The sequence below is a fragment of the Polyodon spathula genome, chromosome 3 (genome assembly GCF_017654505.1).
Source record: "Polyodon spathula isolate WHYD16114869_AA chromosome 3, ASM1765450v1, whole genome shotgun sequence".
Taxonomy (NCBI): domain Eukaryota; kingdom Metazoa; phylum Chordata; class Actinopteri; order Acipenseriformes; family Polyodontidae; genus Polyodon; species Polyodon spathula.
Genome location: NC_054536.1, coordinates 14,771,929 through 14,788,521, shown reverse-complemented (window position 1 = coordinate 14,788,521; position 16,593 = coordinate 14,771,929). Strand labels below are relative to the sequence as shown.

At 37.2% G+C, this 16,593-nt stretch overlaps 1 protein-coding gene across 1 annotated transcript in view; it reads left to right on the top strand.

Annotated features, from left to right (window-relative positions):
- Window positions 1-13,323, top strand: part of LOC121312746 (ribonuclease 3-like) — a 57,573-nt gene extending 44,250 nt beyond the window's left edge. The window contains 3 exon segments of the mRNA XM_041244475.1: window positions 3,655-3,747; window positions 4,349-4,395; window positions 12,508-13,323. Coding sequence (XP_041100409.1) covers window positions 3,655-3,747; window positions 4,349-4,395; window positions 12,508-12,638 — 271 coding nt within the window. The 3' untranslated portion in view covers window positions 12,639-13,323.
- Window positions 13,324-16,593: the final 3,270 nt, after the last annotated feature.

Below are 16,593 nucleotides of genomic sequence, written 5' to 3'. Positions count from 1 at the left end.
CGAGTGTAAAATAGACAGCGTGTGTGAAAATAAATTGGACCTGACGCGCCTGACAAGCATTGAATAAATGGACTTCAAAGGGTTAATTGAATTATATGATGACCGTCCATATCCGCAGGTAGGCCGATTTCTGCACTAATACTTCTACATAGATCACGTGATTTCTGCACTAATACATTTTGATAATGTACTGTTAGGTTATCAAAACATGAATTATTGAAACACAAATTAATGGGAGTCTACTGTATGTGTGTGTGTGTGTATATACAGTTGTAGTCAAGTTTACATAACTCAATGGAAATTTTATAATTTCTAGAAATTTCTCCAAAACAATAACTTTAGGAAAAATCTTTTGTAGCAAAAGTTTTGCTTTTGTGGATGAGGAAAAAAGGTACAAGAATAGATGTCTACAATTCATCATGTCCTTTGATGCTATGATAGTATTGTCTACAAGGTGCTAGAAATTTCAATATGATAATGCAGAACCTAAGTTTAGAAAAAGTCTAGAAAATGCTGGATTATAGGTGAACATTCTTAGAGAGTATAACAGGGTTACGCAAAGGTGATTGCTGTTATTACGAAAAAACAAAGGGCTATCTGAAGACCTTAGACAGAAAATTGTTTATTGTCATAAAGCTGGAAAAGGATAGAAGATGATTTCCAAGCATTTGAGCATCCCAATTTCAACTATTGTTTCTATTATCAAGATGTACAAGACTCATGGTATTGTCACAACACTCCCTCGTCTGGAAGAAAGAAGGTTCTTTCACCAAGAACAAGTATAAGAATTGTGAGGAAAGTTAATAACAGTCTGGAATTGACTTCCAAAGATATTCAACGTGAATTGGCTGCAAGGGGGACTGGGGTTTCCATTTCAACCATAGATCAAGCATTGCATGATGAAGGTCTCAAGGGTCGCAGGTGAAAGGAAAAGCCGGTCTTAGGAAAACATCACAGGGACAGTCGTTTAAGTTTGCAAAACGGCATTTGAATGATGTATATGTGGAGTGATGAAACGAAAATGGAGCTATTTGGTCACACTGATACTCGTTACGTTTGGACAGCCTGGTGAGGTGTACAAAGAAAAGTACACCATACCTACTGTTAAGCATAGAGTTGGTAGTATCCTTCTATGGGGCTGTTTTTCTTCTAATGCCACAGGAAATGTATTTCCAATACATGGTAAAAATGGATTCCATAGCATACCAAAATATATTGGCCAATGATCTGAAACCCTTTGCTACAAAACTTGAAGGTGGCAGAGCACAAGAGAAGTCCTCGGAATTTGAATGAACTGGAACAATTTTGCTTTGAAGAATGGCCAAAAATCACTAAATAATTATGCCAAAAGCTCATTGACAAATATCCTAATTGTTTCAAAGAGGTTGTTATTGCTAAAGGTGCCTCAATTAGCTATTTCATTTTCCTTGTCTGGTTATGAATACTTTTGAATTAGCATTATCGTAAAAACCTTTCACGTTTTTTTTTTTGCAAGAACATTGAAAAGAGGTAGAAGGCGTTTTCGTTGTGAAAACGATATTATCTTAAAAGTTATAACAAATTTTAAACATTGTTTGACAATATTTGTGAAATACTTACTTTATATATATATATATATATATATATATATATATATATATATATATATATATATATATATATATATATATTATAAACATACACACACACACACACACACACACACACACACACACACACACACGAGTATTCAAATCATTAGGAACACCTGCTCTTTCCATGAAATAGAGTGATGAGGTGAATCCAGGTGAAAGCTAGGATCCCTTATTGATGTAACCTGTTAAATCCACTTCAATCAGTGTAGATGAAGGGGAGACAGGTTAAAGAAGGATCTTTAAGCCTTGAAACAATTGAGACATGGATTGTGTATGTGTGCCATTCGGAGGGTAAATGGGCAAGACAAAAGATTCAAGTGCCTTTGAACAGGGTATGGTAGTAGGTGCCAGGTGCGCCGGTTTGAGTGTGTCAACAACTGCAACGCTGCTGAGTTTTTCACGTTCAACAGTTTCACCACCCAAAGGACATCCAGACACCGGCAGGCTAGTGGTCGAAAACGGCTCATTGATGAAAGAGGCCAAAGGAGGCTGACACGAATAGTCAACTGACAGTCCAGTACAACATTGGTGCTGAAAGACCCATATAAAATGCACAACTCGTCGTACCTTGACACAAATGGTGTATGGCAGCCATCGACCTAAGTTCCACTTCTTTCAGCAAAACATAAGAAACTGCGGTTGCAGTGGGCTAAGGAATGAAATCACTGGACACTGGAGGATTGGAAAATCATTTCCTGGTCTGATGAATCCCGGTACCTGCTGTTTCACGCTGATGGGAGGACTAGGGTATGGAGAAAACCACATGAGTACATGCATCCATCATGCCGCGTGTCAATATTGCAGGCTGGTGGTGGTGGTGTGATGGTGTGGGGTGTGTTTTCATGGCACACATTGGGCCCCTTGATAAACGTGGAGCAACGTTTGAATGCCACAGGATATCTAAACATCACTGCCAATCAGGTGTATCCCTTCATGGCAGCAGTGTACCCATCTGCTAATGGATATTTTCAAGCTAGGACTGTCCAGGAATGGTTCCACGAACATTACAGTGAATTCAGCTTACTACAGTGGCCTGCCCAGTCACCAGATCTCAATCCAATTGAGCATCTTTGGGATGAGATGGAACGAGCTATTCGGAGTTGAGATCCACTACCAGCCAACTTGATACAACTGTGGGAAGCATTGGAGTCAACATGGGCCAGCATCCCTGTAGAACGCTTTCGATACCTTGTAGAGTCCATGCCCCGACGAATTGAGTCTGTTCTGAGGGCAAAAGGGGGTGCAACTCAATATTCTAGCTGGGAGCACTTTTAACGGAAAAATAAACCTTAATTATATAATACGACAAAGAATTTGCATATGCATAGCTATTATGTATTATGCATAACCTTACAGTACAACAATACTACAAAAAATGGACTGTGGTAATACCCAAAATAATCTTAATATTTATTTAGTAAAGTAACCGGCACAAATATAGGGTTAGGCGGTGGATTGTGCCGATCATCTGCATATTTCGACCCGCTGCATTCATTGTCACAATTTTTGCTTGAAAATAATTGGTTATTTTTTTAGCTGTCATTTTTAACGTTCTAGCCTCTCAACGTGCTTAACGCAGAAAACCCGCCCCTTCAACTCTCTGGTTAAAAGTTGTGTCAAGGTGTAACACAGCTGTCATGTGGTTCCAAGATTTTTTTATTTATTTATTTTTTTCACCCAGCAACACACAACTGATCTAATCTGCTAGAAACTAAATCGATCCTTATTGTTAAAGGCACAGTAGCACCTGCAAGAAGGGCAGATCATGTTTTTTTAAAAGGCCTGGGAAAAAAATTTTTTTTTAAAGGCCCCTCTTTGGTAATAATATAATTAATAATAATATCATAATAATATAATTATTATAATAATTAATAATAATATATAATAACGAAAACCTTATGATAATACACATGTGACTCCAGTCATAAATAGGGAAAATCAAAGACAGTTGATTTTTAAATTTGTATTTATTTATTTATTTTTCTTGGAGATGTAAACTTGTCCACTTCCTTTTTTCCAGGACTTTACAGACTGTGGGTCCATCACATGCCAGAATATACACTGTTGCTGTTTACTTTAAAGGCAAAAGGATTGGATGTGGGAAAGGACCAAGGTAATGATTTTTATTTCTAATTATTTTATCATTTTAAAGCATTTTACAAAGATGGTTAGTATTTTATGGATACACCCAAGGCAGAAAGAATTGCCAAGGAGGACAAACCTTGTATCATGTAAAACTGATAGGAAGAAAGTCAAGCAGAGAGGTTTTGGCCAGATATTTCAGACCTTAATCTACCTTGCCAGCAAAAAAAAAAAAAAAGTACATTTAGCTAAAAATTAGGCCTGTAGGAGGTTACTACATTACTAATCTTGGGAAGCAGTATTTCCTCAGTTTTTGGAAGATTTGCATCAAGATATAATTGTATTCTTAAACTGAAATGTGTTAATATATTCTATAACAATCTACAGCCACCATGAGCACATGTAGTACTTGATGTGCAATACCGGTATGTTATGAATATTTTAAATTTCATTAAAGTGCAGTTATAATGTGCATTTTTCATTTGTGAATGTACTAAAATTATGAAACCCAGGGTTTATTTATTTATTTATGTATTTATTTTTAACAAGTCAGGGCTTAGATGCTGATGTTCAAATTTGTTTGTTTTAAATTTTAACAAGGTTTTATGGTGGTATTTTCTTTTTTAAAACAGTATTCAGCAAGCCGAAATGGGAGCTGCAATGGATGCCCTTGAAAAATGTAAGTTGGCTGGTGAAAATAATCTCATTACACTTTAAATGTCTTTCTTTTCTATAACATTCTCACTTTTAAACATTTCCAGCTTCAATTTAACCCTGCCCAAGGGAGCCAGCAGCATTGCATATATTAAAATGTAATGTTTTTAATGGGATACACATTTAAAGTTGATTGTCACATTTTCACTCCATTACAAATAATTGCATTAACTAATAATAATAATAATAATAATAATAATATAATTGGCATGCTTTCCCATTAAACAAAGCCCTTTTTTAACAATAAATGTTAACCTATAAGTGTGTTTCAGGGGGTGTGACTAGGCCCGTGCCTAGTCTATTTAAACTTTAGTCACCTCCTAGTTGTGTTGTGTTTTTTGTTCAGGTGTAAACCAAAGCGGATTGCAAGACCCATTGATTTTTGTTAAACCAGCAAAGAGCAATTAAAATGGATTACTTATAGCAACTCTCTTCAGAGTCAGAGAACTTCCAGGATTTTTTGTCTACAGCAGATTATTCCCCAGCAGCTTCAAATCAGGGTACAATCACTCCTCCATTCCAGGCTCTGTTCAGTGGCTCTGTAAGATCTGAACAGCTGCCTCTCAACCAAGATTCTCTCATGCACCTCCAGAGCGACAATGCTGGAAGGAATGGACTTTAAATAAACTTATAAAGTCCTTTCTTAAAAACAGAAAAGCGATTCCAGCAGGTAGCGATTGAGAATTTCTGTTTATTCTCTATTTCAAATGCATCTCTGCAGAACCTGTTTTCCCTCCTAAACCAGACAGAAGGCAGTCTGCATCAGAACAATTTCATCCCGACAGCCAGCACTTCAAAACAGCAGAAACCTTCTTCTGCCAGATCAATCCAACAAGAGCACTCCTTGATTTATCAAGAGATTAAATCTTTTATGCAGCCATTTGCCAACTCATTATCCTCAGTCATTACCCAACTGAGTGATTTAGGTAAAAGGGTGTCTAATATTGAACAAGAGAAGCAAACTTCAGCTCTTGCAGTGTTCTCCTCTATTCCTGCAGTTACTCCAGTTACTTCCAGTTCCTCTCTGTCATTGGCACCTTCAGTAGATGCTCCCGTCTTCAACATCTCCACTGCTCTAGCTTTTGGTTCCTCCTTCCCATCCAAAGCTAGGTGGCATTCAATATCTCCGCAAATTCATAAGAACATAAGAACATAAGAAAGTTTACAAACGAGAGGAAGCCATTCGGCCCATCTTGCTCGTTTGGTTGTTAGTAGCTTATTGATCCCAGAATCTCATCAAGCAGCTTCTTGAAGGATCCCAGGGTGTCAGCTTCAACAACATTACTGGGGAGTTGATTCCAGACCCTCACAATTCTCTGTGTAAAAAAGTGCCTCCTATTTTCTGTTCTGAATGCCCCTTTGTCTAATCTCCATTTGTGACCCCTGGTCCTTGTTTCTTTTTTCAGGCTGAAAAAGTCCCTTGGGTCGACGCTGTCAATACCTTTTAGAATTTTGAATGCTTGAATTAGGTCGCCACGTAGTCTTCTTTGTTCAAGACTGAACAGATTCAATTCTTTTAGCCTGTCTGCATATGACATGCCTTTTAAGCCCGGAATAATTCTGGTTGCTCTTCTTTGCACTCTTTCTAGAGCAGCAATATCTTTTTTTATAGCGAGGTGACCAGAACTGCACACAATATTCAAGATGAGGTCTTACTAGTGCATTGTACAGTTTTAACATTACTTCCCTTGATTTAAATTCAACACTTTTCACAATGTATCCGAGCATCTTGTTAGCCTTTTTTATAGCTTCCCCACATTGTCTAGATGAAGACATTTCTGAGTCAACAAAAACTCCTAGGTCTTTTTCATAGATTCCTTCTCCAATTTCAGTATCTCCCATATGATATTTATAATGTACATTTTTATTTCCTGCGTGCAGTACCTTACACTTTTCTCTATTAAATGTCATTTGCCATGTGTCTGCCCAGTTCTGAATCTTGTCTAGATCATTTTGAATGACCTTTGCTGCTACAACAGTGTTTGCCACTCCTACTTTTGTGTCGTCTGCAAATTTAACAAGTTTGCTTACTGTATACCAGAATCTAAATCATTAATGTAGATTAGGAATAGCAGAGGACCTAATACTGATCCCTATGGTACACCACTGGTTACCACACTCCATTCTGAGGTTTTTCCTCTAATCAGTACTTTCTGTTTTCTACTTGTTAACTACTCCCTAATCCATGTACATGTGTTTCCTTGAATCCCATTGCTTTCTGTTTGAGAATTAATCTTTTGTGCGGGACTTTGTCAAAAGCTGTCTGGAAATCTAAATAAACCATGTCATATGCTTTGCAATTATCCATTATCGATGTTGCATCCTCAAAAAAATCAAGCAAGTTAGTTAGACACGATCTCCCTTTCCTAAAACCATGTTGACTGTCTCCCAGGACCCTGTTACCATATAGGTAATTTTCCATTTTGGATCTTATTATAGTTTCCATAAGTTTGCATATAATAGAAGTCAGGCTTACTGGTCTGTAGTTACCTGGTTCAGTTTTGTTTCCCTTTTTGTGGATCGGTATTACGTTTGCAATTTTCCAGTCTGTCGGTACCACCCCTGTGTCAAGAGACTGCTGCATGATCTTGGTTAGCGGTTTGTAAATTACTTCTTTCATTTCTTTGAGTTCTACTGGGAGGATCTCATCCGGCCCAGGGGATTTGTTTATTTTAAGAGCTCCTAGTCCCATTAACACTTCTGCCTCGGTTATGCTAAAGTTATTTAAAACTGGATAAGAACTGGATGACATGTGGGGCATGTTGTCAGTATCTTCCTTTGTAAAAACTTAGTAAGTAACTTTAGTTAGTAAAGTAATCATTTAATATATTTGCTATTTTTTTTTTCTCTTGCTGTTGTAATATTGGAAAAACATTTTGGAATTGGTTTTAGCTCCCTTAGAAATGTTCATTTCTATTTCTCTCTTGGCCTTTCTAACTTCCTTTTTGACTTGTGTTTGCAGTTCTGTGTACTCTTTCTGCGTACTTTCTTTTTGGTCCTTTTTTAATGCTCTGTAAAGTGCCTTTTTTCGCTGAATATTTTTTTTAATTGATCTATTAAACCATTTTGGCAATTTAGTTTTACATTTAGATTTGTCTACTTTAGGGATGTAATTGTTTTGCGCCTCTATTACTACATTTTTGAAGAATAACCATCCTTCTGTAGGTGTTTTCTCTATTTTACTCCAATCTACTTCTGTTAGTCTTTGTTTCATACCTTCATAGTTTGCTTTTCTAAAATTGTAAACCTTAGCTTTAGTCATTACTTTTGGGGTTTTAAAAAATGAGACCATGTTGTGGTCTGAGTTTGCCAGTGGTTCTCTGACCTCTGTTTTAGTTATTCTGTCTTCGTTATTTGAAAAGACTAAATCAAGGCATGCCTCCCCTCTAGTCGGTGCCTTGACAAATTGTGTTAGGAAGCAGTCATTTGTCATTTCCACCATTTCAATTTCATCCTTCGTGCTACCCACCGGGTTTTCCCATTTTATGTGGGGGAAGTTGAAATCCCCCATTAGTATGGCTTTTCTTTTGCTAAACGCATTTCTAATATCATTGTGTAACAGATTATTTTGCTCACTGTCTGAATCTGGCGTTCTATAGCATGCTCCTATTATTATGCCCTTTGACTTTTTGTCCGTTATTCTGACCCATATTGATTCGGTTTTATTTTCTTTGTCCAGGTTTAACACCTGGGCTTCAAGACTGTTTCTTATGTATAGCGCTACCCCTCCTCCTCTTCTCTCCTGCCTGTCTTTCCTATACAGTGTATACCCACAAATATTATATTCGTCCCCATCACTCTCAGACAACCACGTTTCTGTAACACCTATCACATGATAGTTACCTGTTAGTGCAGTAGCTTCAAGTTCTAGAATTTTGTTTCTGATACTTCTAGCATTTAGATAAATACATTTAATGGTTGTCTTACCTGAGTTGTTGTTCTTGTTTTGATGCGGTCTCCCTTCTGTTTTTTTGTTGATTTCTCCCCCCTTCCTTTTTCGGCACGGTATAATTGAAGGCAAGGACATTAATCATGTTTCTTTACTAATGGCAACATCAGAATTCCCAGATCACAGAGTAGTGGATTACGGAGATCTGTCAGTTACATTAAAATTCAGAGATCCCAGATTACTTAAAAATCTAACATTGGGGGAATTTGTCCTTGCTTTCTCCATATTTAGAGATGTGCTATGCTCCGTTTATCCTAACCGCAGAGCTGAATGGGACTCCTTCAAGAGTTATATCGTGGAATTGTCTGTCAGATACGGGGGGACTATGTTCTTCGAATATCATAAAGCGTTCTCAGCAAAAGCAGCAGCCACATTGGCATCGGACAATCATTTAGCCAGATTTATTTAACTGAATTTTCGGTGACATCAGAGCTAGAGCCTGTGGGGTCTGCGCTTCCACGGGTCATTCAACATCCCTCTGCCCTAAGACTGCTATAGCATCTACTTCTAAAGCAGCAAATGGTATTACTGCAAATTCTTCCTCATTACTGCAAATTCTTCCTCAATACATTCCTCAGCTCTACCTGATCAATCCACAAGACAATACAAACAAGGGCGCAGAATTATATTCGCAGGAGGATGACAAATTTGTAGCAACTTCAACGCCGGTTTCTGTTCAAACAGGCAATGTAATTGTGTTCATATGTGCAGCAATTGTGGAGATGCTCACGTCAACTCAGTCTGCCCTCAGTCGCAAGTGATTTTCTCCGATGCTCACAGTCTGCACTCCCATTAACATTCCGGCTTTATATAAAAAATTACAAAATCATCCTGATATCAGTTTCACCAGTTATTTAATTGACAGATTAAAAAACAGGTTTTCAACCAGTCTCACCCAAATTCTTTCTTCCTTGTTTCAAAGTAAAAATCTTTATTCTGCTAATCAAACCCAGAGTCGGTTCAATTTCTCATTGAAAATGAAATTAAAAAATGATTTATAGTCGGCCCTTTTTTAGCTCTTCCTTTTCAAGTCTATAGAATTAATCCTATTGGCATAGCAACTCAGAAAATGTTGGGGAAAAAGAAAACAATTAGAAAACATGCACTGCTTTCATTGCTGGGTCACTTCAACTTTGCAATTCGCATTATTCCCCAAGGGAGGACATTTATATCTCGTCTACTTGCTCTTGCATGAACAGCAAAAAACTTTGACTCATACATGTAATATTTCATCAGAAGTTAGGAAAGATATAAAAATGTTGTCTGCTCTTATTCAGGACTGGAACTGCTTATCCATGTTTTATGACGATTTCATCTCAGCTCCGCACAACATGGCTTTGTTTACAGACGTCTCATCTCTTAGATTTAGAGGTCTTTTTAAAGAATGAATGGTTTTCCAGTATATCTCTATGGCTAAAATCCACAGCTCTTCTTGAGATTTACCCAATAGTTACAGCAGCCCAGCTATGGGGTCATCTCTGGTCCAAGAAATCGATCTTATTTTATTGCGTTAATTTAGCTACAGTTCATATTATAATTAAGGCTGTTCCAGTTCCCCTCTTATGTAATTACTGCAGTGGCATTAGTGGCATGCAGTGGTAGTATGGATTTCAGTAGCCAACAATTCTGTAATACAAGCTGGCCATCTACCAGGCATATAATAGTGCAGCTGATGCTCTCGTTTACAGATATCCTAATTTCACAAATTGATTCCTACGGCCCTGCCCAGCAACTCCTCAGTTCAAACAGCTCATTTTCAACTGAATCCAACCATCAATAATCTACTTAATTCAGCTCAAGAGTACATGGCTTCAGCACAGCTTCGGCAAGGACAATGTATTCAACTTTCAAAAATTGGCTCTCCTCTATGCCCATATTCTTCTATACTGAAATACATTACAGAATATAAACTTAAATCTCCTTCCGATCCTCTATTCATCAATGCAAGCAGGTCTGTTGTTTCAAGGCTTTGGTTTCCAGAGCAGGTCTTCCACTGCAATTCTACACTCTACATTCATTCAGAATTGGGGCAGCCACTTCAGCAGCAGGTGCAAAGATTAACCAGCATCTAATCAAAAATATGGGACGCTGGACCTCATCAGCAGTTGAAGCTTACATTCGTTCTTCACGAGCCGAAATAGCATCTGCCTTTTAAAATAAATTATTAAATTAAATAAAATAAAGGTGTTTTTTTTTTTCCTTCCCGCTGTGCAGAGGTCTTCACATGGTCAGTACTAACCCATGTGTCACGTTAAGCGTTTTCCTTTTGTGTTAAGTGTTTTTTTTTTCTTTTTCTTTTCTGTATACATTGGCTGTTCTCTCTTTTTCTTCCCATAAACGTCTTCAGTGAGGAGCCGGGGGGTCCATCTTTTTGGGGATTAGTGATTCCAATTTCTCCAACCCTTTGTTAAGCGTCGCTTCATTTACCTCATAGAGTAGGGTTCTTCGTGAGTCAAACGGTGACCCCCGGCCAAACCCCTCCTTTAGCATGCATGATCCTTTGTCTACTTCTCTTTATGGCTCTGTTGCCTCTTCATGTGAGGGCCCCAAGCAGCAGAACCCCTCTCCTGTTTGTTGGGTCTCCTCAAAGACAGTAACCCTTCTGTTTGTCGGGTCTCCTCAACGACGGAACCCCCCTTCTATTATGTTGGGTTTTTGAAGAGGCGGAACACACCGCTCTATGTGTAGTAACATCTTCTAACTTTGTTTTCTTTCCGGTTTGCGAGCCTCTTCATATGTCGGGTAACCTCAAAGACTGTGCCCTTCTTTGTATGTCGGGTCACCTCGAAGACGGTGGCCCCCCTCCTGTATGTCGGGTATCCTCAGCGATGGAACCCCCCTACTGCATATGTTGGGCCATTGAATAGTCAGAGCCTCTTTTATATGTTAATATTACTAACCAATGTTTTTCTTTCTGGTTCCCAAACCTCTTTGTTTGTCGGGTCTTCTCAGAGATGGTGACCCCCCCCTCTCCTGTTTGTTGGGTTTCCTCAATGATGGATCCCCTCTTATATACGTAGGGCCTTTTGAAGGACGGAGCCTCTCTTTATATGTTATTCGTTACTAACTTTATGTCCTAAAATATCTCGGCAGGTGGCCTTGTTCTGACCTGTGAATTCAACAAGATCTTTCCCATCCCTGAGTTCTTGTCAAATTGTATACTTGTCTCAATGGATGAGGTGTGGGTATGGCTCCAGCATGTTAAGGATATAGACACTCTGGAGACAATGCTAGTGTTTTTGTTTTTTCCTTCAGAAAATTACTGCCAGACAAGGGTTTAAAGTTAAACCTTAAAAATCACCTTGATAAAAAAAGATATGTGTATTATACATACAGTTTAGTCTGGGCCTGAAATATAAGCCAATGTATCTGAATTTGGATGAAACTCACTGAATTATAAATATGAATGGATTAGTACTATTCCATCCTAACTTTTCAATTTATTTTTTTAAACCTCTGTAGCTTCGACATTTTGCTTTCCTAAATCGGTGACATCAGATCTTATTAACAGAAGGTTAAGCAGTATTTTTTTTTTTTTTAACTGTATGATGAACTGCCCTTATTAGATATAGTCAGATGATACTGTCTAATCATTTTTGTGCTTCTTCACTAAAATAAAGGTACTATGAAGGGCATAAACTGTATTGCCTTACTCTGATACACATTGTCATGCACTTTTAGTGCTTTATTTTGTACCTATTCGTTGTGTTATAAAATGTTGCTCAGCTTGCAGAAATTTGGTACTTTGTTCTGTAAACTAAAAAATGTATCGATAGTAGCCAGAGGGTTACCAATCTTTATGAATCATAGATAAGAAGTCAACCAGTTAGTTTACATAATTCTATCACATCTTATCCTGTGTCCCCTTCCATGCATAGAAGCAAAACTTGTCATGTTACCTTATTCAAAATGTTAACTTGTTGTAGTGGATTAATAGATATTGAGAAATATTGACATGCATTCTACATAAAGTGATTTTTATTGATTTTTTTGGTTGATGACTTGTACAAAAATTCTATATAATGAAATCTACTTTTCCTCCAAGCGCACTCAGAAGGTGTAATGTGACTGTCTTTCTGCACTACTTACTGTTGTATGCAAATGTCTAACATATATATGTGCATGCAGATAACTTCCCCCAGATGGCACACCAGAAGCGCTTCATTGAACGGAAATACAGACAGGAGCTAAAAGAAATGAGACGGGAACGGGAACAGCAAGAGAAAGAGTCTGATGAGACTGATGAGGTCAGGAAGTAAAGCAGTGATGTGAAGGGGGAGCAGAAGGGTTCTGTATTTCTGCTGTTTTCTGCCACCTTGTCCCCAGGGGGAGCTGACATTCTTCTAATAACAAATGGCAAAATGTAGAGGAACGCTTCCTGGCAACAAAGTAGCATTAGGTGTGTTTTATAAAGGTTTAAAATCATGTTGTTTTTTTGTCATTGTATTATATATTTTGTATTGTTTTGTTTTTAATTTGTCTAAAACATATTCTTAGTTGTGTAACTAATTACTATTTTAAAAAGATAGGTACTTTTTTATTTCTAAGTATCCACGTTTGTAATACGATACTGTACATGTTTGTTTTATATTTTGTGCCTTTTAAAAAAAATAAAAATAAAATCTCCAGTTTACTTGAGATAGCAGTTCAGCTAATAAACATTGCATTGAAATACAGCCATCTGTCCTACATTTGGCTACAATTTTGAAATGTTAACCATCTGATTAGCAGCCAAGTACTCAATTGTAGATTATCTCTAATTAGACAATGCTATTATAGTTTGTGATCTAGATCCCATCAGTGCATAAGCATATCACATTTAGGCTGCTATAGTTTGACTGTAAAGTTATAAAAAGCTGTGCTTTCCTGGTTTGGAAAGGGTCTTTGGTATGTACTGTACATTTGCAGCTATTTAGATCATATAAAATAAGTACCAATCTGTTTCAGGTCCTGTTGGTACCTTGGGTTTGTGTCCAATATTGCCTAAAAAAGGGTACACATCTGCTTGAAAAGGTTTAATGTTGTATAGTATTTAATCATTGTGATGATATATATCACCAACAGTAATGGTAAACATGATCATTGTGTTCATATATATATATATATATATATATATATATATATATATACACACACACACACACACACACACACACACACACACACACACACACACACACACACACACACACACACACACACACACACACACACACTGCCTATACTAAGTATATATTTTTTTTCCTTTTGATTTACACAACCTACTCAACACTTTCAATATGTGAAAAAATGGAGGGGGAGAACAAATCAATTAAATATAAAAACCTGAAATGTCTTCAATAGATAAGTATTCACCCCCTTTGCTATGACACTCCTAAATAAGATCAGATGCAACCAATTGCCTTCAGAATTCACACAATAACTTAACTGGAGTCCATCTGTGTGCAATAAAAGTAGTTCACATGATTTCAGATTAAATATACCTGTCTCTGTAAGGTCCCACAGTTGGGTAGTGCATTCTAAGCAAATATACCATGAAGGCCAAGAAGCTTTCAAATCAACTCCGGGATAAAGATGTGCAAAGGCACAGATCAGGGGAGGGGTATAAAAACCTTTCAAAGGCATTGACTATCACTTGGAGCACAGTCAAGTCAATCATTAAGAAGTGGAAGGTATACTGCACCACCCATAATCTGCTTACAGCAGGCCGTCCTCCCAAACTTGGCCTGTTCACCAACAGGCCAATGACAATTCTGAAAGACCTACAGCGTTCCATGGCTGAGATGGGAGAAACTGTTCATGTGTCAACAATAGCTGAGGTACTCCACAAATCTGGCCTGTATGGAAGAGTGGCAAGAAGGAATACATTTCTGAAAAAAGCCCATGTAAAATCCTGCTTGGAATTTGCAAAAAGGCAAGCTGGAGATTCTGAAAATATGTGGCAAAAGATTCTGTGGTCCGATGAAACAAAAACTAAACTATGTGGCCTAAATGCAAAGCTTTATGTCTGACACAAGCACATCACATAGGTAACACCATCCCTACTGTGAAGCATGTTGGTGGCAGCATCATGCTATGGGGAAGCGTGTCAGGACAGTGGGAAAAATGGAGCTAAATACAGGCAAATCCTTGAGGAAAACCTGCTTCAGTCTGTAAAAGACAGAAGACTGGGACGGAGATTCACCTTTCAGCAGGACCATGACCCCAAGCCCAAAGCCAAAGCGACACTAGAGTGGCTTAAAAACAAGAAAGTGAATTTCCTAGTGTCCCAGTCAAAGCCCAGACTTGAATCCGATTAAGAATCTGACTAAACAAAACCCAAAGAAATAAAAAATGACGAACTGATTGAAAATCACTTTCAACATTATCAAATATTTGGGCCATAGTTTATAATTTTAATGAATCGGTTTGTGGTTCCTATTAAAAGGATGTTTTTGACTGATAAATAAATTTTTAATCACAAAAATACAATATGCAATTTTAGGAGATGGCATTCTGCATACCATATTAATTATGTATTTTGTTATAAGTTTCTTTACTTCTATGTTATTTTCATATTTTGATATAGCTTAAAGCATGTGTAACTAGCAAAGCAAGACATTTGCAGTCTCTCGTATCTTGGCGTCTGGGCAGAGAGCCAAAGTTAGCAGGTGTCTAATCAAGATGTTTGGACACACTGTGAAAACAGAAAACCACAAACAAAGAACATATTAGGTTAAAACAGTCTGTAAAATGCTTAAATGTAGGCGAGTCCCCACCCCCTTTACCAGATTTGTTAAAGGCATGCGATAGTAAGTTGGACCCATACTAATTGGAAGAAATGGGGGTGGAAATGCTAATATTCATAGTATTAAATGTAATGTTTTTTTTTTTTTTTTTAATCGTCAGTCAATTCCTTGAATTGACTCCACGTGACATCTGTGTTGTGATACAAGTGTACACATTGGTTCATGCTGTGACCTGCGCGTCTTTGCTTGCTTGTATCCAATGTTTATACAATTGTATTAACAGTATTTCTTTTATGCATATAAATTTTTTTTTTTTTTTTATTAAAAATAATTTGTTGATTCATTCTCCCTACACAAATATCATTGAACCTGAATGATTCTTTCAAGTTTCAGTTGCTAATTTAACACTAACACATTGTTGTTCTAGAGTTAAAGAATTGCCATAATATTACATGGTTGCTCTTTATTTTTAAATGTTTTAGGCTGGACCATATACATATAAAAAGTGAAAACAACGGGTGGTACAGGAGGGTTTTACCCTTTACATAAACCATTTCCAATACACATTTAGACAGCATGTTAAAGCAGTAACATAGGAATGCTAATAACCAAATACAAAACTTTAATTCAAGTGCAAAGGAACAGTCTTAACTTTTAATTTCTTACAAAACAACTGAGAATCCACATTGCTAACATTTGTGCCATTTCAAGATTGTCTAGGCTATTCTTATCAACTAACAAACATATTTAGTGTAAATCTAGACCGCCCAAAAACAGAAATCATTGTGTCTTTGTGGAGTTTTAAAAACATCCAATATTACCACTTAACAGATAATCTGCAGAGTTGGATTCCCTTAATTGTTGCAAAAGTAGTTTTGGAATCTGAGCAGTTTTCGGTGTGTTTGGTAGTAATGGTTTGATCCAGCTTTGTTTCTTAGTTGTAACAAGTAAAATCCATTTGGCAAGTGACAAAAAAACAACCACAGGTACATTTTACTTTCACACTCACTGCATGGTCTATTTGCTTAAACGGGATACTTAGTGACAGAAATGCAGTATAGCGACTTACATGCAGTTACTTGTTTCATTTTCATGACTTTGGTACACAAATATTACTAATCCTAGTGGCGATATTTAGATATACTGGTTTCTAGATACATTTAATAGACCTCTGTATGTGTAAAAGATTGAAAGTATTGTAATGTACTGTAAAAACCTTTGTATAAGTCTATTTTCTAGGTATATTTAGGGCATCCTAAAAAGGTGGGGAGTGACTTATACACCGGTGTGACCTATAGGATTTTTCCTGAAATTGTTGTCTTAAAAGGGGGGATGTGAGGGGTGAATTTTATACAGTTTTTTTTATGGTAATCAGAGTTTCTGTGTTTAATATTTCTTGTAAACTGTATTGCCAACCATGTTCTGTACACTGATTAAAAAACAGTATTTTTTCTGGTTTGTAACATGGATGCAGCTTCATAATGCT